The sequence below is a fragment of the Danio rerio genome, chromosome 2 (assembly GCF_052040795.2).
Source record: "Danio rerio strain M-AB ecotype USA chromosome 2, GRCz13ab, whole genome shotgun sequence".
Taxonomy (NCBI): domain Eukaryota; kingdom Metazoa; phylum Chordata; class Actinopteri; order Cypriniformes; family Danionidae; genus Danio; species Danio rerio.
This window is the reverse complement of record NC_141022.1, coordinates 3,481,983-3,505,840: the sequence shown is the minus strand read 5'-3', so window position 1 is coordinate 3,505,840 and position 23,858 is coordinate 3,481,983. Positions and strand designations below refer to the sequence as shown.

Sequence of the window (23,858 nt, the reverse complement as noted above, 5' to 3'; positions counted from 1 at the left end):
ATCAGCTGTCAAGATTACTTCACGTTAGTTTTTTAATAACAACAAACTGAAAGCGACGGTTGCGTTATGATAATTAGACAGTTTTGCACAGGCTGGTGTTGCAGTATTGTGTTATTTCTTCCAAGAATAGTTAATTATCTCCAAAGGCTCAACCTTAGCTGCAGTAATAAGATTATTCTTTTGGAGTAAATCCAGTAGAGAAGATACCGAACACCGTCAACTATTATGGTGAGTTATTTTACTTCTCACTAGAATACAGTATATAGATTTAATATTTTCCTGGCTGAAATATCGTACAATGTTCATTCTTTTAAACATATTATTTTTAATAATACGTTTTATAAAGTTTATGATGACATTTTCTTAATGATTGAGTCTTTGAAGATATTTTTTTCTCTTATTTGCAGTGATGTTTTGTTCCTGTTATCTTTCTTGTATTCAATATTTTAAAAAAGGCAAAACAAAAAAGCATATATATATAAATTTATATTTATATATATATATATATATATATATATATATATATATATATATATATATATATATATATATATGTATGTATGTATGTATGTATGTATGTATGTATGTATGTATATATATATATATATATATATATATATATATATATATATATATATATTTATTTATTTATATATATATATATATATATATATATATATATATATATATATATAGACTAATATACTTTAACATTATAGTGTGTAAAAAGTAAATTGATTTATTTAGTGTCATCTCTGTAAGAACTAAACATGTTATTTGAGATATTTTAAAATAGCATGGTATTGAAGTTATGTTAAAATGTCAAATATTTAATGCTGGTATTAAATGTAATCTTTCATTCCCTTTTTATAGTTATTGACTGAAAATATGCAGTTTTTTTATTGAAAGTCACAAATGCCAAATAATACTTTATAATTTGTATTTTTTTAATATAATATTTGTATATAATTCTGGACCACGAAATCAGTCTAATGCATGTTGTAGAACATTTTTGTTTGTCAAAACATTGTATCAACACTGTAAGGATTTTTATTTTATTTCAAAAAGTATTAGTCTATTAAAAATAAAGTTCCAGGAAGACTTTTTTTGTAAATCTCTTACTGTAAATATATTAGATTTTTTTCTTTAGCTTAATTTTGGCCATTTAAATGCGATTTTCTCACTATTGTTTGTTCAAATGCAAAAACAGACACTGTTTTTAAAATGTCAGCGTTGTTTGCAATTGCACTCCTTAATACTCAACACAAAAAAACTAAAAATTATACCAATTTTACCAATATAAATATAAAATTTTCTAATTTCATTCATTCATTTCCTTTGCTTATTCCTATTATTCATTCACAGCGGAATGAACCGCCATCTTATCCAGCATATGTTTTACGCAACGGATGCCCTTCCAGCCTCAACCCATTATTGGGAAAACATACACACTCATTCGCACACACACTCATACACTACGGCCAATTTAGTTCATCCAATTCACCTATAGCGCATAACTCCACACCAACATGGAGAGAACATGCAAACTCCATGCAGAAATGCCAACTGGCCCGGCCGGGACTTGAACCACTGATCATCTTTGTGCTAACCACTAAGCCACCATGTCACCCTAGCTAGTTTTAATAAATCATATATATTTTTTGCAATTATATTCCTCAATTCACAACATAAAAACTTGATATTCTCTAGACTACTAAAAATTTAGTCTGTTTTTGTAATTAATGTGTCAGCAAACAACACATTAAAGTGTCTATAAAACTGTTAGTAATAATTTTAGTTGAATATATTAACCAATAGTTGACATTTCAGGGTTTGGTACGTGTATTATTTTCATAAAGTGCATATATTAGCTGACGTATTTACAGGTTAATGAATACATATTTAATTGCCCATATTTATAACCATTCATTCATTTATTCATTCAGTTTCTTTTCGGCTTAGTCCCTTTATTAATCAGGGGTCACCACAGCGGAATGAACCACCAATTTATCCAGCATATGTTTTACGCAGCGGATGCCCTTCTAGCTGCAACCCATCACTGGGAAACACCCATACACTCTCATTCTCACACACACCGGACAATTTAGCTTACCCAATTCACCTATAACACGTGTTTGGACTGTGGGGGAAACCGGACCACCCGAAGGAAACCTATGTAAAAACTTGGAGAACATGCAAACTCCACACAGAAATGTCACCTGGCCCAGCCGGGACTCGAACCAGCGACCTTCTTGCTGTTAGGGTGACAGTGCTTACCACTGAGCCACCGTGCCACGCACAAAAATACTTTAAGTGATTATAATGTATATCTAACTCATGAAATTATTGGAGAACACTGCCGTGAGTTACAAAGTGCTAAATAAAAACCAGGAATACGAGTAACAACATGCCACTCTGGGCCTTCTGTGCTAATTCTGGAAAGGTCATCTTATCCTAAGGATCCAATTTAAGTTTCATTTAAAAATAAATGCCGTGTCATTCACGGCTCGAACTGAAAGACAGTAATCGAGGTCTGTGCGATACTGAAGAAAAATGTGGAATAGCTTGATAAATCATACAATATTTTAAAGGAAACTTTATATAACTGCGAAATTAAACAATTTTAACCCTAAAATCGAGAGGGGTCTGGCTGCAGACCTGGTGCAGTGCAATCTGGGCTGCATCCAATGCTTTTTAATGGGCTCACCTAACCCCACCCCTAACACTACCCGTCACAGTGACGTCACTAGCTCCATTTGAGTGCATTGTGTCTGACATTGCATCGCTGAGTGATGCAGTCTCATCTTGCATCATAAAGGCTGTATCCAGATACTATTGCTAAAATCTGCCAACACTTTTTTCTACTGGGGTCAATTTGACCCCAGCAATTTAAAAGCTCCAGAATATGATTTATTTTGCCAAAAGGTTAGTGTCAGGTAATTGATGTCTTTGTTGACTACTTAACAACACTGAAATACACCCCTCCCCTACTCTCTCGATATCAAAGTTCTCGTGAGAATTAGGATTCCCTCTACCCCCATGTCATGTGCACTGTCAGTGGTTCTCACAATACTACAGGTATGGTTGTGTTTTATTATTTTTTTATTATACTTAACTTTTAACATTTTAGTGCATATTACAAAAGCATGTTAGGGACCTCAATATCACCCAAAACAAATATGTGTACATTTTTTATACTTCTTATTTTTTATACAGCTAAAAGACCCAGGGGTCAAATTGACCCCAAACAACACTGATGTGATAAAATGTGTACAGGGCATTGGAAAAGTAATATCATGTTAATTTTATGTTTACCAATTTTCCCCATTATATTAGGAATTTTATCATTCATTCATTTATTTTCTTGTCGGCTTAGTCGCTTTATTATTCCGGGGTCACCCCAGCGGAATGAACCGCCAACTTATCCAGCAAGTTTTTACGCAGCGGATGCCCTTCCAGCTGCAACCCATCTCTGGGAAACATCTCATACACTACGGACAATTTAGCCTACCCAATTCACCTGTATCGCATGTCTTTGGAATGTGGGGGAAATCGGAGCACCCAGAGGAAACCCACGCGAACGCAAGGAGAACCTGCAAACTCTACACAGAAATGCCAACTGAGCCGAGGCTCAAACCAGCGACCTTCTTGCTGTGAGGCGACAGCACTACCTACTGCACCACTGCTTTGCCCAGGAATTTTATCTGAAGCAAAAAAAAAAAAAAAACTTTGTCAATTATCTATGTTTAACATTTAATGGGGTCAAATTGACCCCAAAAATAATAGGAGGGTTAAAAAAAATAAACAGACATCTTTTACTTACTAAAAAGTTTCACCTGTTTCATTTCAGTAATAAAAATATTTAATTACAACTGCTAATGTCAAATATGTCTATAAATATATATTTAAAAAAATCATATAGTCATACAGTGGGGGAAATAAGTATTGAACACGTCACCATTTTTCTCAGAAAACATATTTCTAAAGGTGAAGTTGACTTGAAATTTTCCCAGGATGTTGATAGCAACCAAAGAAATCTATATGCAAAGAAAAAAAAATCAAATTAGTTTACAAATGAAGTTCTGTGTAATAAAATGAAATGACGGAAGGGAAAAGTAATGAAGAAAGGAAGGTGTAGAAAGGCAGTGAAAGCCCAGACAGCAGCTGAAATCTCTCAGTAGTTCTTCAGCAACCCTCTGCCTTTCCTCAGTGTAAATGAAGATCAGCTGCTTCAGTCCAACATCTACATTAGCAGATGAAGATGAAATTAGGGAGGACATTTCAGCAAGACAATTATCCAAAACACAGCCAAGGAGACTCTCAAATGCTTTCAGGGAAAGAAAATCAAGCTGTAGAATGGCCCAGCCAATCACCTGACTCGAATCCAATAGAGAATACTTTGACACTCTGTTGAATTATGTGAAAAACTCACAGCTGAGCAACGCATCTGACTTCATTTTCCATATGAGAGGCGTCTTTAAGCTGCCAACACCAAAACAAGCTTTAATATAAAGTTTTAGATACATTTCAGTAGTTCATTGCTTTCTCCTTCTGTCATTTCATTCTTTTTACACATCACAAACTTTTCAGATTTATTTGTTTTGTTTTATGTTTACGTTTGTATTGTTTGGGTTTTTACCAAAATCTGCTTCAGTTCCATGTCAATAGCTCCTTTAGAAATATTATTCACAGGAAAAAACATGACAACCGTGGTCAATACTTATTTTTCCCGCTGTATAGGTCAATTTCTTCATCATCAGAAAGGACAGACTTTCCATTGACGTGTGGTTTGTTTGGATTAAATATTTGACTGAGATACAATATATGATCAAGATGCATGAAAATCTGGAATCTGAAGGCTAATAAAAATCTAAATAATGAGAAAACACTCTTAAAAAGTCCAAATTATGCAATTTAGCAATGCTTACTACTATATAAAAATTGAGTTTTGATACATTTACAGTAGAAAATATAGAAAATGTCTTCATAAAACATGATCTTTAATTAATATATATATATATTTTTTGGAATAAAAGATCAAAATCTATGTATTTTTGTCTATATTACAACAGATATACAGTGAAAATATACAGTGAAAGTGTTATTTTTTTTCTATGTCTTTTTAAAATATTTCCCAAATGATGTTTAAAATTTTTGAAATTTTCACAGTATTTCCTATCATATTTTTTTTTCTTATTTGTTTTATTTCGGCAAGGATAAAATCAGATTTTCATTTTTAAAAAGCATTTTAAGGTCGTCATTATTAGCCCCCTTAAGCAATATTTGTTTTCGATCGTCTACAGAACAAACCATCATCATAAAATGGCCTACTCAATTACCTGATCCTAACCTAATTAACCAATTTAAGCCTTTAAATGTAATTTTAAGCTAAATACTGTTATCTTGAAAAATATCTAGTCAAATATTATGTGCTGTCATCATGGCAAAGATAAAAATAAACCAGTTATTATAAAAGAGTTATTAAAACTATTATGTTGAGAAATCTGCTCTCCGATAAACAGAAATTGGTGAAAGAAATATACCGGAGGGCTAATAACTCAGACTTCAACTGTATACCCATGCAACATAAGACTGCTTTTGTGTTCCAGGGTCACAAATATGCATGTATTTTTTGTTTCAGGATGAAGAGAGTCCTCCCTCCCTGACTGACATTAGCTTGATGTGGATCTGCCATAATGTGGAGGAGCTTTGCGTTGCGCAAGAGAACGGCTCACTAAAGTTTCACCACTGCCCTGTGTTTCCTCAAGAGTTGGCTGATCAGCTGCTGCACAAAATGGCTAGTGAGGGTATGTTGATGTTCACTACCATATAAACTGTTTTTTCATGTAATGTGTTAAAAAAAATCTGACAGCAAAAAGGTTGCTGGTTCGAGTCCCAGCTGGGCCAGTTGGCATTTCTGTGTGGATGTTGTTCTCCCTGTGTTGGCGTGGGCTTCCTCCGGGTGCTCCTGTTTCCCCCACAGTCAAATCCATGGGCTATAGGGGAATTGATTATCTAAATTGGCCGTAGTGTTTGAGTGTATGTGATTGTGAGAGTGTTTGGATGTTTCCCAGTATAGGGTTGCAGCCAGAAGGACATCTGCTGTGTAAAACATATGCTGAAATAGTTGGTGGTTCATTCTGCTGTGGCAACCCCTGATAAATAAGGCACTAAGTTGAAGGAGAATGAATGAATGATGCTCAAAAGGCTGGCAGCAGGGTCTATATTCTGTTAAATTACAGAAAATTAGCATTTAACAAAAACTTTAAGCAAAAATTACAGTTTATTACTGTTGATTTGCATTTAAACTGTGGAAAAATGATCAATTTCTGTGAAGTTTCACATAAAAGCGTTTAACTTTTTGATTAATCACCATAAATTTAAGGTTTTAATCGGTTATTTTGTAAAATAAGTCCAGCCCTTCTCAAGAAGTTGAGTTCCAGAGTCCGAGCTGTGCCTGGAGGTGAGCCCAACTATCTCTAGATGGTTCCATTCCACCTCCCGCACAAGCTCCATCTCCAGGTTGGAGGAAAGTCTTTACCCCAGGTGGAGGAGTTCAAGTATCTTGGGGTTTTGATCACGAGTGAGGGAAGGATGCAACATGAGATTGACAGGCTGATCAATGCAGTGGCAGTAATGCGGTCGATGTACCGGTCCGTTGTGGTAAAGAAGGAGCTGAACCGAAAGGCAAAGCTCTCAAATTACCGGTCAGTCTTCGTTCCTACTCTCACCTATGCTCATGAGCTTTGGGTCATGACCGAAAGGACAAGATCTCTGATACAAGCGGCCGAATTGAGTTTCCTTCGCAGGGTAGCAGGACGCACTCTTATAGACAGGGTGAGGAGCTCTGTCACCCGGGAGGAGTTCGGAGTAGATCCGCTGCTCCTCCACATCGAGAGAAGTCAGCTGAGGTGGCTCGGGCATCTATTTCGGATACCTCCTGGACACCTAAGGAGGTGTTCCAGGCATGTCACACCAGGAGGAGGCCTTGGGGAAGACCCAGGACAGGCTGGAGGGACTATGTCTCTTGGCTGGCCTGGGAACGCCTCAGGATCCCCCCAGAGGAGTTGGAGGAAGTGTCTGGGGAGAGGAAAGTCTGGGGTTCTCTCCTGAGACTGCTGCCCCCACGACCCAGCCTCGGATAAGCTGATGAAAATGAATGAATAAATTCTAAAAAAAATTTGTTTACAGTAATTTACTTTTAAAGTACAGTTTTTCCATGTGCAATAACTAAAAATGTACATGATTAATCCTTATTTTTACAAAAAAAAAAAAAACTATAACCAATCTATTAATAAAAGGTGTTTAAAAGGTATTTTATGTCTATTAAAGGGCACCTATGGATAAAAATCTACTTTTAAAGCTGTTTGGACAGACATGTGTGTACATATAGTGTATAGACTGTCATTCTGGGGTGAAATAAACACACCCAGTCCTTTTTAACAAATTTAACAACAAAAAAACGGTGGACCAATTGGAGCGGTTTTCAGATCGACCGCAACTTTACGTAGGAGTGTGGTCCTCCCGCCCACCAATATTGATTGACAGCTGCGCGCATTAACATGTCTCTGTAGTAACTCATATAATTATATCAACAAGACAGGACGAGCGCAAAGCAACCGGGAATAAAAGGTCTGTTCAGTTTGCTAGGATCATCAGTCATCATCAAACGTGAACAAGAGTGAGTCTTACAAGTTTAACATGTTTTAAAACAGAGCATGTGTGTAATGAAGTACAGCCATTCACTTCAGATTTACTTCATCAGCACAGCTGCGTGTCTCTCTCTCTCTCTGTCTCTCTCTTTGTGTGCGTGTGTGTGTGTGTGTGTGTGTGTCTGTGACCTTTTCCCGGCTATAATACAGACACTTCAAACAGCTATAATAAATACTCTGATGGGTGTTTTGAGCTGAAACTTTACAGACACATTCTGGGGACACAAAAGACTTATAATAAATATGAAAAGAGGGGTAATCTATGTGCCCTTAAACTACTACTTTCATTTTTGATGAATAAAATATGTATTTTAATATTGACCTTAAAAATCTTTAAAGAAAAATTAAAAACTGCTTTTATTCTAGCCGAAATAAATCAAATAAGACTTTCTCCAGAAGAAAAAATATTATCAGACATACTGTGAAAAATTCCTGAATCTGTTAAACATCATTTGGGAAATATTTGCAAAAGAAATTCTGACTTCTGCTTAATCCATCCAACATAATCCTTGTTTTGTTCTCCAGGATCAGCTTAACAATCACAATATATTGAATTGTTGAATTTCGACATCATATTGTGACCTGTGTTCTCTCTCAGGAGTCCTCAATGACAGAACCGTGGGAATTTTCCAGCATCTGGAGCATCTGCGTTTGCGGCGAGCGCACATCCAGTCCTCGCACATCTCAGCGGAGGCTTTCAGACTGGCTCTCTGCATCCACAAGCTTCAAGAGCTGGATATTTCCCATACACAAACCAACATCGCCATCTCTGAAGTCCTCCACAGTCTCACCTCCAGCAAACTCTGCAGACAGAGCCTCCAAACACTGCTGATGGACGGCTTGCGTGTTTACGGAGACACAAATGAGAACGTCAGCTTTAGCATGCTCCGCGGCTTAAAAAAGCTCTCTCTAGCCGGGACGGACCTAAACGACAGCTCTTTGGAGGACATCTGTACTCTTCCTATGCTGGAAAACTTGGATATCTCCAGCACAAACATCACAGATCTGACACCTTTACTGAATTGCCAGTCACAGCTGAAGTCTCTAACACTCCACGGCCTTCAGAAATTAGAGATGAACGCCTCCAGAGTTAATTTAGTGCTCTCCAAGCTGGAGCTTCTGAGGCATTTGGATATCTCGAATGATAAGCTGTTAACGGATGTTGATCATTTGGTGCAGCAGCTCTTGGAGCAGCCGGGGATCCTTCTGAATCTTGTGTCTCTGGATGTTTCGGGATGGAGAGGTGTGAGCGATGCTGCCATACGCGCATTTGTGGAACATCGGCCAGGGATGAGGTTTATTGGACTGCTGGCCACAGGAGCGGGAGGCTCCGAGATGCTGCGCGGAGATGGAAATCTGAAGGTGAGTCTTTGTTGGAGCTCGCCAATAATATCTGGATGCAGCCTTGATGATGCAAGCTGAGAGTGCATTTCAAGGCATTCAGTGGAGCTAGTGACATCACTGTAAATGGGTTAGGGGTGGGCTTTGAAAAGCATTGCAGATTGCAACTGCACCAGGTCTGCATCCAGACTCTCGTACTCACAGCGATTTGTAGGTTCAAAGGAGTCATCTTAATGAATGGAGGAAATATTCCCAGACCTTTTGACATACAAGGCACTGTTTTAAGCATCTAAGTGAATGTTCAAATGCAAATGGTCAAATTAAACCAATCAAAGTCTCATCTCCCATTCCCATTAGGGCCTGTTTACAGCTGGTCATGCATTTTTTTGGATCGGATAGCTGTCTGATTTCTGAACACGTTTCCATTTACACTTGACCACATGAATGCTTCTCCGCTAAACGGATATGATGCCGGATATAAGTCTTGAGCTAAATAGGTTACATCAACTAAAGCGTTAGATACACCACATTTTATTTAATAATGATGATAAAAATAATCATCATCATCATAATCATCATTATCATCATCATCATCATCATAATAATAATAATAATAATCATCATCATAATCATAATCATAATAATCGTAATAATAATAATAATCATAATAATCATAATCATAATCATAATGATCGTAATAATAATAATAATAATCATCATCATCATCATAATCATCATTATCATCATCATCATCATAATAATAATAATAATAATCGTAATCATAATAATCGTAATAATAATAATAATCATAATAATCATAATCATAATCATAATAATCGTAATAATAATAATAATCATCATCATCATAATCATCATTATCATCATCATCATAATAATAATAATAATAATCATAATCATAATAATCGTAATAATAATCATAATAATAATAATCATAATCATAATAATCGTAATAATAATAATAATAATCATCCATCATCATCATCATCATCATCATCATCATCATCATCATCATAATAATCATAATCATAATCATAATAATCGTAATAATAATAATAATAATCATCCATCATCATCATCATCATCATAATAATCATAATCATAATATTCGTAATAATAATAATAATAATAATAGTAATAATAATAATAATAATAATAATAATATTAATAATAATAATAATAATAATCATCATCATCATATTAATAATAATAATAATAATCATCATCATCATAATCATAATCATCATCATAATCATAATAATAATAATCATCGTCATCATCATCATCATTGTAATCATAATAATAATCATAATAATAATAATAATCATCATCATAATAATAATAATAATAATAATAATAATAATAATAATAATAATAATAATCATAATAATAATACTTTTTATGGACAGGATTTTAAAGTGCAGCCTTGGGCTGGAGGGGGTCCAGTTCGAGGACCACAGAATTTCATCTCTGGTATTCGCAGACGATGTTGTTCTGTTAGCTTCATCAAACATGGGCCTTCAGCATACAAGGCTCTATTTTAAGGATGTAAGTGGATGGTCAAATGCGCAGGTGCACTTAGCGCATGTCTGAATCCACTTTTGCTATTTTAAGGACGGGAAACATAGTCGCCGCACTCAGCTCATGGTTTAAAAGGGTTGTCCTTATTCTTTTAATGAGCTATGGGTGTGTTTTGGGAGGAACCTTCATTAAACCAATCAGAGTCTCATCTCGCATTCTCTTTAGGGCTTGTTTACACCTGGGGCCTGTTTTAGTATAGGTTCAATCAACTCAGAGTTTAAACCTGAACTCTGAGTTGATTTACCGATACATCAAAAACTCTGAGTTTTCGGTTTTAGAATTGCTGATCTGAGTTGGGTCAATTAATTCAATTCAATTCAATTCAATTCAGCTTTATTTGTATAGCACTTTTACAATGTAGATTGTGTCAAAGCAGCTTTACATAAATGGTCATAGTAAATTGGAACAGTATAGTTAAGTTTTTTAGTGTTTAAGTTCAGTTCAGTTTAGCTCAGTTCAGTGTGGTTTACCAATCCTAAACCATGCAATCTAGAGGCGACAGCGGAGAGGGAAAAAAACGTAATCAATTGGCGAAAATAAAGAAAAAAAACCTTGCGAGAAACCAAACTCAGTTGTGCACGATCATTTTAATTTCTCCGCTGGCCAAACGTCTTGTGCAGAGCTGCAGTCTCAGCGACGAAAGCTGGAAGCTATACCTCAGCGAAGACTCGTCTCTCCCTGGAGCGTCACAGGAATCTCAAGCTCTCCACTCCCCCATGATCACTACAGCAGCTGCTCAGGATACGGCCTGATCCAGGATAGGAAACCTTGGGATCATCACGTCGCTGGTCTTCGATCGAATTAGAGACTCTGCATAGTCTGAGAACCTCGGGATGAGTATCCCCAAGTGGAAATGGAGAATAAAGAGAATAATTAGTGTAGCTGCTGTTCATAGTGTATATAGACTAGATGCAGAAACCTGCTAAGTGATGAACTGAGTGTAAGCTTTACTAAACAGATCGGTCTTTAATCTAGTTTTGAACTGGGAGAGTGTGTCTGAGCCTCGGACATTATCAGGAAGGCTATTCCAGAGTTTAGGAGCCATAACCGAGAAGGCTCGACCTCCTTTACTTGACTTTGCTATTCTAGGTATTACCAGAAGCCCTGAGTTTTGAGGTCTTCAAGAGCGAGTTGCAGGCACGTGCACACATAGGGCTCAACCTGTGCAGTGCACATGCCCTTTTTAGTCTTGGATATAAAGTGCCCTTCCAAAGTGATCTGAAGTCGACAACACCCATGAGGTGCCTACTTGCAGACAATGCTGACACTGAATGCTGGTGTTTGAAGCCATGAGATGTGGAGAACAGTTGCTCTTGACACTCTTCAGACACTCTGGAGGTCATTAATAATATAGTAAAAGTAATGCTGAAATGGTTAAGGCGTTTTAGAATGACCACAACAACATTTAAGATGTGTTACAGTGTGCTCAGCCTGCTGGTTTGTCCATTCACACACATTTTCATCATCATATGATCTCTTAAAACAAACCTCTTTTTAATGCACATACTGGAATTTGTAAAAGTGTTTCCATCGTAGTCCATGCGCTTTTTATCGAATAAAAGTTTATCCTACTCAGTTATGTGCATGTTTTATTATGCATATTTTTAAAAGTTATGTGCATCATGATGTTTCCTTCAAACGTTTTCATGCATATCTCCAAAATGAGCATTAAAATCAATCCAGGCTCCTGAAAACGTAGTCCAGCGGACGTTTCTGGAGGCCGCAAAATACGTCCCAGGAGGTCTGTATTTGTGCAGTTTTTGTTTTCGCGAATCCACGAGAGGCCGCTGTGTGCACTTTTTTGTATCTCGAATGTCTCTCGCGAGTGCCGTTCGCGCCCGCGCTGTTCTCGCATCAACCCACCAGAGGCCGCTGTCTGACTGACCGAATGATTGACTGCGCGACCGACCGGCCAATCGGCTGACCCGCCCTCATCCTTCCCTGAACCCAACCAGTTTCACCGATTGACCCGCCCGCCCGCTCACTTCCCTAAAACCGAGCAACAATTTAGAAAACCCGTCTAGAAAAAGAAAAACCCTCGTCTGTCTTTTTTTTTTTTTTTGACCACGTTTTCGGATTTCACCACGTTCTCACCCTGTTATGAACTCGTTCGCTTTATTTTTTGGATTCTGTTTTTGTCTTACCTGGTTTCTGGAACCGCTTTTCCCCGGACTCGAACCCGGACGCCTTTGTCAACTGCTCCTCTTCACATCTGAAGTCCACCGACGCACACGATGAGCTGACCAGACAAACTGACTGCAACGGGAAAGCCCTCCACACGGAGGTAAGCAGTCAGCCGGCAAGCCCGAAAGGGAACGGCATCACACCGTCCCGTAGCGTTCGCTTAAAAAAAATTAAATGCAGCCATACGTACCTCCCGGGATGTATTTCGCGGTCTCCAGAAACGTCCGCTGGACTACGTTTTCAGAATGAGCCTGGGTTGATTAAAATAGGTGGGTGGAAACGTAAGGCTAAGGCGAGAAATACCACTTCATCTTTAAATAAGGGAAGGAGACTAAACAGAAACTCAGAAATTAGAGAATAAAACTTGCTCCTGACCAGGTTAGGTTCACAGAGTAAGTTACCATGGTAACTGACTCTGAGTTAAAGTGACCTCTCTTTCAGAAACAGGCTTGACTTACCCTGCTTTCTCCAGTTTAACAAACCTGCCATTTTGAAACGGAAAGCCCAGAGTTTCTCTCATTTCAGGGTTAAAATAAGAGTTTTCACTTATGAACCGCTAACTATTCTACCATAGGTTTTACACAGCGGATGCCCTTCCGGCCACAACCCAGTACTGGGAAACACCCATACACTCTCACAATCACGTACTGATTCTAAAAACTTTTTTATTTTAATCTCACAAGACCTTTTAGGTGGAATCAAGTGTTATTATTTGGGGTCAAACCAGGGGCGCAAAAAGGAGGCAGCAGTATATGCAGCGCATGGGGGCGCCACACATGGGGGGCGCCATTGTGCCAAAACAATTTTTTTTAATTATCCTTATTAAAAGTTTAAATGAATAAAAATAAATAAATGCGTTTTGTTAAAAAAAATATATATATATTGCATTTTGTACTATAATATTGTATTTTATTAATTTATTTTTACTATGAGTTGCGTTAGTTGGCCCACACGTTTTAACTCAAAATCATTTAACACAATAACATGCAGTCACTCAGCCAAGTGTAAAGCGTTCATTTACAGTAGATGTAAATGTTTAGATTTTTTTTTTCCAAATAAACTTGTTGTTTATTTATTGTTATTTATTATTGATTAATTAATTTGCCAAAAGAGAGATCAAAAATTATGTTTATGTAAGTACAGACCTCAAAATATTTCAGATAACAGAAAATAATATTTGGATTAGAAATTCCCCTTTATACATTTTATTTACTTGATTATAATGATTCTTAACTCTGTTAAAACTGACACATGAACAAAGAGTCAGAATATTCCTTTTTTTTTTTTTTTTTGGAACTGAGATGTTTATTAATCCTAATATTAAGATCTATTTTTTCCCATATATGTGTTTTATACATTTATTATGTATCATAATGATACATCAGGTCTTTTGGTAACGTTTTTTGCTCAGAACTATTTCAATTTAGTTACAAAAAAAAACATTTTGTCAGAACTCGCATGCCCCTCAGTAAATGTGTTGTTGCGCCTCTGGGTCAAACCCACCTGCTGTGGGTTTTATATCCTGAATATAGCACTTCTATATCTGCAGGTGGCTGGAGAGGCTAATTTGCAGCAACTGTGTGAAGCCTTGAGGAGATACAGCGAGCGGGAGAGTTTCATACGGGAGACTCTTGCTCATCTTTACAGTCACACCAGTGAATTAGAAGAACCTCAGCCAAACATTTTAAAGGTATTTACCAGTTTATTTAACAGTTTGTTTTATTATTATTATCTGTGTTTGCGCAATCCCTAATCAGTTAAGCTATAAAAGTCACTTTAAGCTGAATACTAGTATCTAGAGAAATATCTAGTCAAATATTATGTGCTGTCATCATGGCAAAGATAAAATAATCAGCTATTAGAGATGAGTTATTAAAACTATTATGAATAATGTGTTAATCTAATTTCTGTTAAACAGAAATTAAGGAAAAATGTAGAGGGGTGCTAATAATTCTGACTTCAGCTGTATATGTGACTGTGCTGCAGCTGGTTTTAGCAGGGATGCGACGGCACACAGATTCTCTCCATGTTCAGCTCGTGGCCTCTGCATGTGTGTTTAACCTGACGGTTCAGGAGCTGGTGCTGGGGATGCCACTACACCTGCTGGGAACTGTGGTAAAACAGCTACTTATAGCCATGAAGAACTTCCCAAAACACGAGCAGGTATGTTTGCTTGTTTGTTTGTTTGTTTGTTTGTTAGTTCTTTGTTTGTTTGTTTGTTTGTTTGTTCTTTGTTTGTTTGTTTGTTTGTTTGTTCTTTGTTTGTTTGTTTGTTCTTTGTTTGTTTGTTTGTTTGTTCCTTGTTTGTTTGTTTGTTTGTTTGTTCTTTGTTTGTTTGTTCTTTGTTTGTTTGTTTGTTTGTTTGTTTGTTTGTTTGTTTGTTTGTTTGTTTGTTTGTTTGTTTGTTTGTTTGTTTGTTTGTTTGTGTTTAACACCATGCCAGCTTCTAGGGCGAGATATATTCTATATTCTATATATTTTTATGGCGATAAAAAGTATAACAGTTACATATTAAAGTTGGTGTTAACTGGAAGTAGCTGAGAGTTTTATTTCAATATGTTGATGTACTTCCAACTGATACGGAATATTGAGTTGGAGGCGGGGCTTTCTTTTGTGCATCATTCCCTCATAACAAACTCCCTCCTCACCCTAACCCTAACGGTAAGGGAGGGTATAAATATGCAGTTGCTATGGAAGCCGTCATGTTGACATCGAATAGAATATATTACTTAATGTACATTATTATTATTATTATTATTATTATTATTATTAATAATATTATTATTTTAAATTATTATGTTTTATATTATTGTTATTATTGTTATTAATATTTTATTATTATTATTTTATTGTTGTTATTGTTATTATTATATTATTGTTATTTATTATTGTTATTATTATTTATTATTATTTATTATTATTATTATGTATTCATTTTATTATTATTTTTACTATTATTATTATTTTATTATTGTTATTATTAGTATTGTATTATTATTATTTTAAATTATTATGTTTTTTATATTCTTTTTATTATTATTAATATTACTTTTATTATCATTATTACTATTACTATTATTTTATTATTGTTATTATTATTATTATTATTATTATATTATTGTTATTTGTTATTGTTATTATTTATTATTATTATTATTATTATTATTTTATTATTATTATTATGATTATTATTATTTTATTTAATATTAGTAGTATTATATTATTATTATTATTTTAAATTATTATGTTTTTTATATTATTCTTTTTATTATTACTATTACTTTTATTACTGTTATTATTAATAATATTTTATTTATTATTATTATTATTATTTATTACAATTACTATTATTATTATTTTATTATTGTTATTATTAGTGTTATATTATTATTAATATTGTTATTATTATTATTATTTTATTATTAGTAGTAGTATTATTATTTTATTATTATTAATTGATTGAATGTGCAGAAATCACCCAGCCCTATTTTCACTTAAATATGTCCTATATGACCTAGAAATTTTTTTTTTTTTTTTGTAAGCTTAAGCCTTTATGTTTTTTCTTTCTTTCCTTTTAGTTGCAGAAGAATTGCCTGCTCACCCTTTGCAGTGATCATATCTTACAGGTCGTCCCGTTTGACAGGTCAGTCCATTGACATTTGTTTAAGGGCTTGTTTAAATGTACAATATATTATTAGCGCGACTTAACATAGTCTTGACCCCTGCTCTCTGATAGATACGAAGCGGCTAAGCTGATAATGATGTTGCTGGGGAATCACGAAGATCAGACGGTGCAGAGAATGGTGGTGGCTGTGGTGTCCATACTGGTGTCTAAGGTAATCAGCCGGCCTGTGGGTTCCAGAAGTATAAACACATTTTGTGAATTGACCTTATTGTTGACGTATGATCAGGCGCAGTCATTGGAAACTTTTTGGCTCGAGTCTTACAGTCTCATTCACTTCCATTGATTTCTAGATGTTAAAAACAGCTCGTTCGTTCGGCTCACTCCCTTTATTAATCTAGGGTCGCCACAGCGGAATGAACCGCCAGCTTATCCAGCATATGCTTTACACAGCGGATGCCCTTCCAGCTGCAACCCAACACTGGGAAACATCCATACACACTTATACACTATGGTCAATTTTAGCTTACCCAATTCACCTGTACATGTCTTGTCTGACTTGTGGGGGAAACCGGAGCACCCGGAGAAAACCCACATGAAGACTAGGAGAACATGCAAACTCCACACAGAAAGTCAACTGACCTACCTGGGGCTTGAACCATCGACTTTCTTGCTGTGAGACGATTGTGCTACCCGCTGCGCCACCGTGACGCCAACAAACAGATATTTCTTATTATATTATTCTCTTTTTCATGTATAGTCATGCACACACTTGTTTGTTGAGCAAGTAGTTTGACTGTTTTCTCCTGTTTATTATTCCTGGTCATTTCTCACGTAGGTGAATCAGAAGTTCTAAAACAATCGCAAAAGCGAGCGCACATCCACATTAAAGAATAAGGTCAACACACTGTAAACAATGCTGGGTTCCACACAGTTTCTTCATGTTGTCTTAACACAAATCAATTAAGTTAACTTAATCGTCTTTCCAAATTTATTTGGATTCAACATTAAACAGTTCGGTTACTCTGTACACTGTAAAAAGTGAAAACTTAAACAAATTACCTTTACTTGTTACAATTAAATGAATTAAGTTTGACAAACTTAATTTATAACAGTTTTCAGTAATAAATTATATTTGTTATTTTAGGTGTAACATGCTTTAGTAATTTATTTATGGCAAGTATACGTGTTACTATCAATAATGAGCAATACTTGTATTTGCCACAAAATATAAAGAATTATTTTTATATTAACATGGAAAGGGAATTATTTGTACTGTAATAAAAGTATTTTTACTATTATTATGATTATATTAACAATGTTGAGTTGAATGATTTGTACTGTACTGTATGTACTGTTCCATTCTTGTTTTCTTAAATAAATTACTAAAACTTTACTAATTACTAATTAATTACTAAAAGAACTAAATTATTAATTACTGAAAACTGTCATAAATTAAGTTTGTCAAACTTAATTCATTTACTGTAACAAGTCGAAGTAATTAAGGTTTTCATTTTTTAAAGTATTAAAAAAATCTAATTTTATACTAAATATTTATTTTTTAAATTCCAAAAATTAATTGTCATTTTAAATTATATTCAAAACTCAGTAAAAAGACAAACACTCGCTGCGTCCGAAACCGCATACTTCCATACTATATAGTACGCTAAAATCAGTATGCGAGCCGAGTAGTATGTCCGAATTCATAGAATTCGAAAATTAGTATGCGAGAAGTACCCGGATGACTTACTACTTCCGGCGAGATTCAGGAGTGCGCATCCCATGCATGCTGCGCTATCCCATGATGCCCCGTGAGCGAATTCATGAATGGGAGTAAAGCGACGCAATTGACGCAGGTGGGTCACGTGACCATGACAAAATGGCGAATGTTGTACGTCCGAATTCCATTCATACTTTTCACATTCATACTGTATAGAACGGACTTTTCTAACGGCCGAGTAGTTTGTTTAAATTCAAATGCAGAACCAACTGAGTAGTAGGCGGTTTCGGACGCAGCCAATCTCTCTAAATTAACAAGTTTGACTTTCATTTTATGTACTTTATCATTAAAGACAAATTACTGACATTTTTGTTTTTTTTATACAGGAAATTACTGTATTATTTATACAGTATTTTTTCTGTTATTTAAAATTATATTAAAAACTCCGTACCGCTTGACTGTTGAAACTCCGTAACCGTTAGACTGTTATTTTATGTATTATATAATTTATGACAAAGTACAGCAATTTGACTGTTTTACACAATAAAATTAAAGTATTATATAATGTAATTACTTGTGCACCTTGCTATATTAAGGTTTATGACAATGATAATGACATTTGTATTTATTCTTGTAATTTTTAAGTAAACTCTTATTTGTTTTACTTTTACATGCATTTGTATATTTAATTTTTTCTTGTATTTTTACATTTAAACACTGTTAAAAAAATCAAACAAAAATGTCTTTGTTGAAATAACAATCTACAGATATTTTCATTAAAATGTTTACAAAGAAACTATTACTTTACAGACTTTTCCTAGTAGCTGCCAGTCATTTAACCTGTTTTTTTAACCTGTCATTTAACTTATTTTAGTTCCTTTTTGGGTTAACTGTCTTTTAAGGGGAGCTGTTATGCTTCTTTTTACAAATGTAAAATAAGTCTTTGATGTGCCTAGAGTGTGTGTGTGAAGTTTCAGCTCAAAATATTACACAAATAATGTTTATAACGCTCTGAATCTGACCCTTTTAGGCTTTGATCTTAATTGTGGTGTGTTGGTGACTGTCGCTTTAAATTCAAATTCAAATTTCAAAAGAGGGCGGAGCTACAAATGCCTGTGTGTCAGCATAGTGGCAGATTCAAAAACAAGACTGACGCCCTATAATAATGAGGGAGAGATGGTCACTAGTGGGCGGGGCTTTCCCCCTAGGATGACATCATACAAAGGGAGAATGTCAATCAAAGTGTTCCTGCAGACTGTTTTAATAAAGTCTGATCTTAAAAACAGATTAATTAGCATTTACTTCTTAGAAGCTGGTTATATCCACACACGGTTTCACACACATGTTGTTTAAACCCCTTATAAAAGTCATTTTTGCATAATAAGGTCGCCTTAAATGTCTAAACGCTTTTGAGGCTGGAGAACTGAACTCTCTCACTCTTTGTTCCAGTTGAGCACAGAGGAGATCTCAAAACTGGGGGCAGAAGAATTCATCATGAAGGTCAGTGCTAATGTTCACGTGTGTTAGCCGCGGCCAATACCTCAGACAGACCTAACAGAAAGTGCATTTTCAGATTTACATTTTAAGATTACAAGGGCAAACTATGGTTTTTATCTCAATGACATGCACAGATGAATTGTTCAGCACAAAACTAGCAATGCGAGCTAACAAAACCAACATGTTTAGTTTAGATTAAATCTGTACTTTAAGGATAAAATAAGGTGTTTAGGATCTGTGAATTGTTGTCAAATGTAAATGATTGTTATTGTGTGTAAATGCAGCAGCTGCTGAGTATCGTCCAGCAGAAAGCGTCTCTGGGTCTGGTGGACTCCACGCTGAAGTTTGCACTGAGCGCTCTGTGGAACCTGACGGATGAGACGCCCACAGCCTGCACACACTTCATACAGTGCAGAGGAGTGGAGCTCTACCTGGAACTGCTGGAGGTGCGCGCACACACACACACACACACACACACACACATAGACACACACACACTCATTCTCATTGATTCCTCATTCTCTCTTCTCTTCCACAGACGTATTATTCCGAGTCCTCCATCCAGCAGAAGCTCCTGGGCCTTTTGGTAATTTCTTGGTTTTCATGTCATGTGTGAAATGTACACATTTACAGAGAAAACAGCACTAATACAGGGCGGCTTGGTGGCGCAGTGGGTAGTGATGTCACCTCACAGCAAGAAGGTCACAGGTTCGAGCCATACACATGTTTGCTTACAAAGCGACTTCTGGCTTTGCTCCTTCTTATCTGCAGATGTATGTGCCCTCTAGAAACTTGCGTTCTGTGAATGAAGGTCGCCTCGTGGCTCCATCCCAAAGAGGGAAGAAATCACTTTCCTGAACTCTCTCATTCAATCTGCCCAGTTGGTGGAATGAACTCCCTAACTGCATCAGAAAGGCAGAGTCACTCGCTGTCTTCAAGAAACCACTAAAAACTCAACTATTTAGTCTCCACTTCCCTTCCTAATCTGCAATTGCCTCTCTGACTCCACCGCTAACTGCACTACAAAAAAAAAATAATAACACAATATTACTAATGCTTTGCTTCTTACACTTTACACACCTGAAACTCGCCTACAGCACTTACTCATTGGCCCCTTTCACACAGTGATACCGGTAAATATCCTGAAAATTTCTGGAACGACTTTACCGGTATATTCAAAAAAGCGCTGTTCACACAGGCGAGGACGTTACGGAAATTTTCCGGAAAAGAGCATTCACACATCCATTCCAAAATACCGGTAAATTCTGAGATCATTCACCACAAATAACCTCTACACGGCTGCGCTTGTGTTTGTAAACATTTGACTACATTACAAACTCTTCGGATGGATCAGTATTGAGTACAACTCCATTGAAAACATAGAGAAACACTTTCGCATGTCGAGATGTTCATGATATGTGTGTGTGCTGGCGCTATGGGCGCTCACGGGCACACGCAAAGCTTGAAGGTAAACAAACAACGGATTATCATAAACATTTTATCGATAATTATTCACACAGTTAGCATTAAGAAGGAACATATAAACGTGATCTGACTAACTTCTAGCAGCTAAAGGTGTCTGGAAAAATATTCAAAGGCTTTTATTCTCATAAACCGCGCGCACGTGAATGCGTCCGACTGTTGTGATTGGCTAAAGCAGGTGTCTCACGTCAGCACGTTCTAGACGTGGACGCGCTTATTGCGGTAATCTTCCTTCTGCATTCACACAGCGCAGCAATCCGGCAAATTACCGGTAAATTTACAACTTCTCTTTCCGGAAAATAGCCCGAACGAATTTACCGGTATTTTTAAAAAGGGCCTGTTCACACATACAACCTTTCCGGAAAATTGCCGGTAATTTTCCGGGAAGGTCTATAGCCCCTTTCACACAGTGATACCGGTAAATATCTGGAAAATTTCCGGAATGACTTTACCGGTATATTCAAAAAAGCGCTGTTCACACAGGCGAGGACGTTACGGAAATTTTCCGGAAAAGAGCATTCACACATCCATTCCAAAATACCGGTAAATTCTGACATCATTCACCACAAATGAGCTTTAAACGGCTGCGCTTGTGTTTGTAAACATTTGACTAAATTACAAACTCTGTGGATGATCAATATTGTGAACAACTTTCGCAGGATCACTTTCGCATGTCGAGATGTTCATAATATGTGCGTGTGCAGGCGCTCATAGGCGCACGCAAAGCTTGAAGGTAAACAAACAACGGCTTATCATAAGCATCTCATCGATGATTATTAACACAGTTGGCATTAAGAAAACATAAACGTGATCTGACTAACTTCTAGCAGCTAAATGTGTCTGGAACAATATTCAAAGGTTTTTATTCTCACAAACCGCGCGGACGTAAATGCGTCTGACTGCTGTGATTGGCTAAAGCAGACGTCTCATGTCAGCACGTTCTAGACGTGCACGCGCTTATTACGTCAATCTTCCTTCTGCATTCACACAGCGCAGCATTCCGGCAAATTGCCGGTAATGTTACAACTTCTCTTTCCGGAAAATAGCCAGAACGAATTTACCGGTATTTTCAAAAAGGACCTGTTCACACATACAACCTTTCCGGAAAATTGCCGGCAATTTTCCGGAAAGGTCTGTATGTGTGAAAGGGGCTATTGTCCTCATTTGTAAGTTGCTTTGGATAAAATCGTCTGCTAAATGACTAAATGTAAATGTACATTGCCTATATTCTCTGAGAAATGGATAAAAATGTTCATTTTCAAAATGGGGTGGACTCATATACAGTTGAAGTCAGAATTATTCGCCCCCTTCAATTTTTTTTTCTTTTTAAATATTTTCCAAATGATGTTTAACAGAGCAAGGGAATTTTCACAGTATGTCTGATAATATTTTTTTCTTCTGGAGAAAGTCTGATTTGTTTTATTTCGGCTGGAATAAAAGCAGTTTTTAATTTTTTTAAACACTATTTTAGGGACAAAATTATTAGCCCCCTTAAGCTATTTTTTTTTCTCTATAGTCTCCAGAACAAACCATTGTTATACAATAACTTGCCTAATTACTCTAACCTGCCTAGTTACCCTAATTAACCTAGTTAAGCCTTTAAATGTCACTTTAAGCTGTATAGAAGTGTCTTGAAAATATCTGGTAAAATATTATTTACTGTCATCATGACAAAGATAAAATAAATCCATTATTAGAAATGAGTTATTAAAACTATTATGTTTAGAAATGTGTTGAAGAAATCTGCTCTCCATTAAATAGAAATTGGGGTAAGAAATAAACGGGGTCTAATAATTCAGGGGGGCTATTAATTCTGACTTCAACTGTATGCTGAGCACTGTAGATATCCTAAAATCTAGCATCTAAAACATGTCTTTTAATTTCACAGGACCTTTAGATTCTGTGACAGTCGCTCAGCGCTGACGGTGTGTTTTCCCTCCAGAATAATGTGGCGGAGGTGGAGGATCTGCGGCCGGAGCTGATGAACGAGGAGCTGCTGGAGCACATTCTCCAGCTGCTGGTCCTGCCGCTGGTGGAGGTGGATGTCAGCTACTTTGCTGGAGGGATTTTGGCTCATCTGGTGTCCGTCAGGGGGCCCGTGTGGAGTCTGGATGAGGAGCTGCGCTGCACAGTACAGGACCAACTGGTGTGTGTGTGTGTGTGTGTGTGTGTGTGTGCAGTTGAAGTCAGAATTCTGAGCCCACCTCTATATATTCCCTCAATTTCTGTTTGAAGGAGAGAAGATTTTTCCAACACATTTCTAATCATGATAGTTTTAATAACTCATTTCTAATGTCTTATTTTATCTTTGTCATGATGACGGCACATAATATATCACTAGATGTTTGTTAAGACACTATTACTAGCTTAAATTGAGATTTTAAGGCTTAACTAGGTTAATTAGGGTAAAGTTAGTGTAAGTCATTGCATAACAGTGGCTTGTTGTAGACAATCCAAAAAATATATTGCTAATATGTGCTAATAATTCTGTCTTCAAGCATATATTGTGCAAATGTCTCCTCTGGAAATCTCGCTGTCTCCCTGATGCTGTCTGTTTTATCTGCTTTATAAAAGTTTACACATGAAATCTTTCATTTTTAGCACTCGTCTATCCTGTCATGGAGTTCCCCTCAGCATGTGATGGTGTCTTACCGGTAAGGGCTTTAATGTATGATTCATTATGCAAAAATTGAACTTAATA

The 23,858-nt window shown here is 36.2% G+C and overlaps 1 protein-coding gene across 18 annotated transcripts in view; it reads left to right on the top strand.

Moving 5' to 3' along the window:
• Window positions 1-7: 7 nt before the first annotated feature.
• Window positions 8-23,858, top strand: part of zyg11l (zyg-11 family member, cell cycle regulator, like) — a 29,970-nt gene continuing 6,119 nt past the window's right edge. For 3 of the 18 annotated variants that reach the window (XR_015478109.1, XM_087240331.1, XM_087240329.1), the window contains exons 1-12: window positions 8-228; window positions 5,642-5,807; window positions 8,311-9,074; window positions 14,386-14,526; window positions 14,823-14,999; window positions 16,415-16,479; window positions 16,573-16,672; window positions 19,628-19,678; window positions 19,963-20,121; window positions 20,214-20,261; window positions 23,100-23,303; window positions 23,759-23,811. Coding sequence is in view for 9 of the 18 variants with exons in the window: in XM_087240331.1 (XP_087096457.1) it covers window positions 226-228; window positions 5,642-5,807; window positions 8,311-9,074; window positions 14,386-14,526; window positions 14,823-14,999; window positions 16,415-16,479; window positions 16,573-16,672; window positions 19,628-19,678; window positions 19,963-20,121; window positions 20,214-20,261; window positions 23,100-23,303; window positions 23,759-23,811 (1,931 nt within the window). In the remaining 9 variants the exon portion in view is untranslated. Of the gene's footprint in view, window positions 229-5,623; window positions 5,808-8,310; window positions 9,075-12,870; window positions 13,213-14,385; window positions 14,527-14,822; window positions 15,000-16,414; window positions 16,480-16,572; window positions 16,673-19,627; window positions 19,679-19,959; window positions 20,122-20,213; window positions 20,262-23,099; window positions 23,324-23,552; window positions 23,812-23,858 lie in introns of those variants that run through there. The other 15 variants (XR_015478108.1, XM_087240330.1, XM_087240328.1 and 12 more) reach the window with 7 other exon arrangements.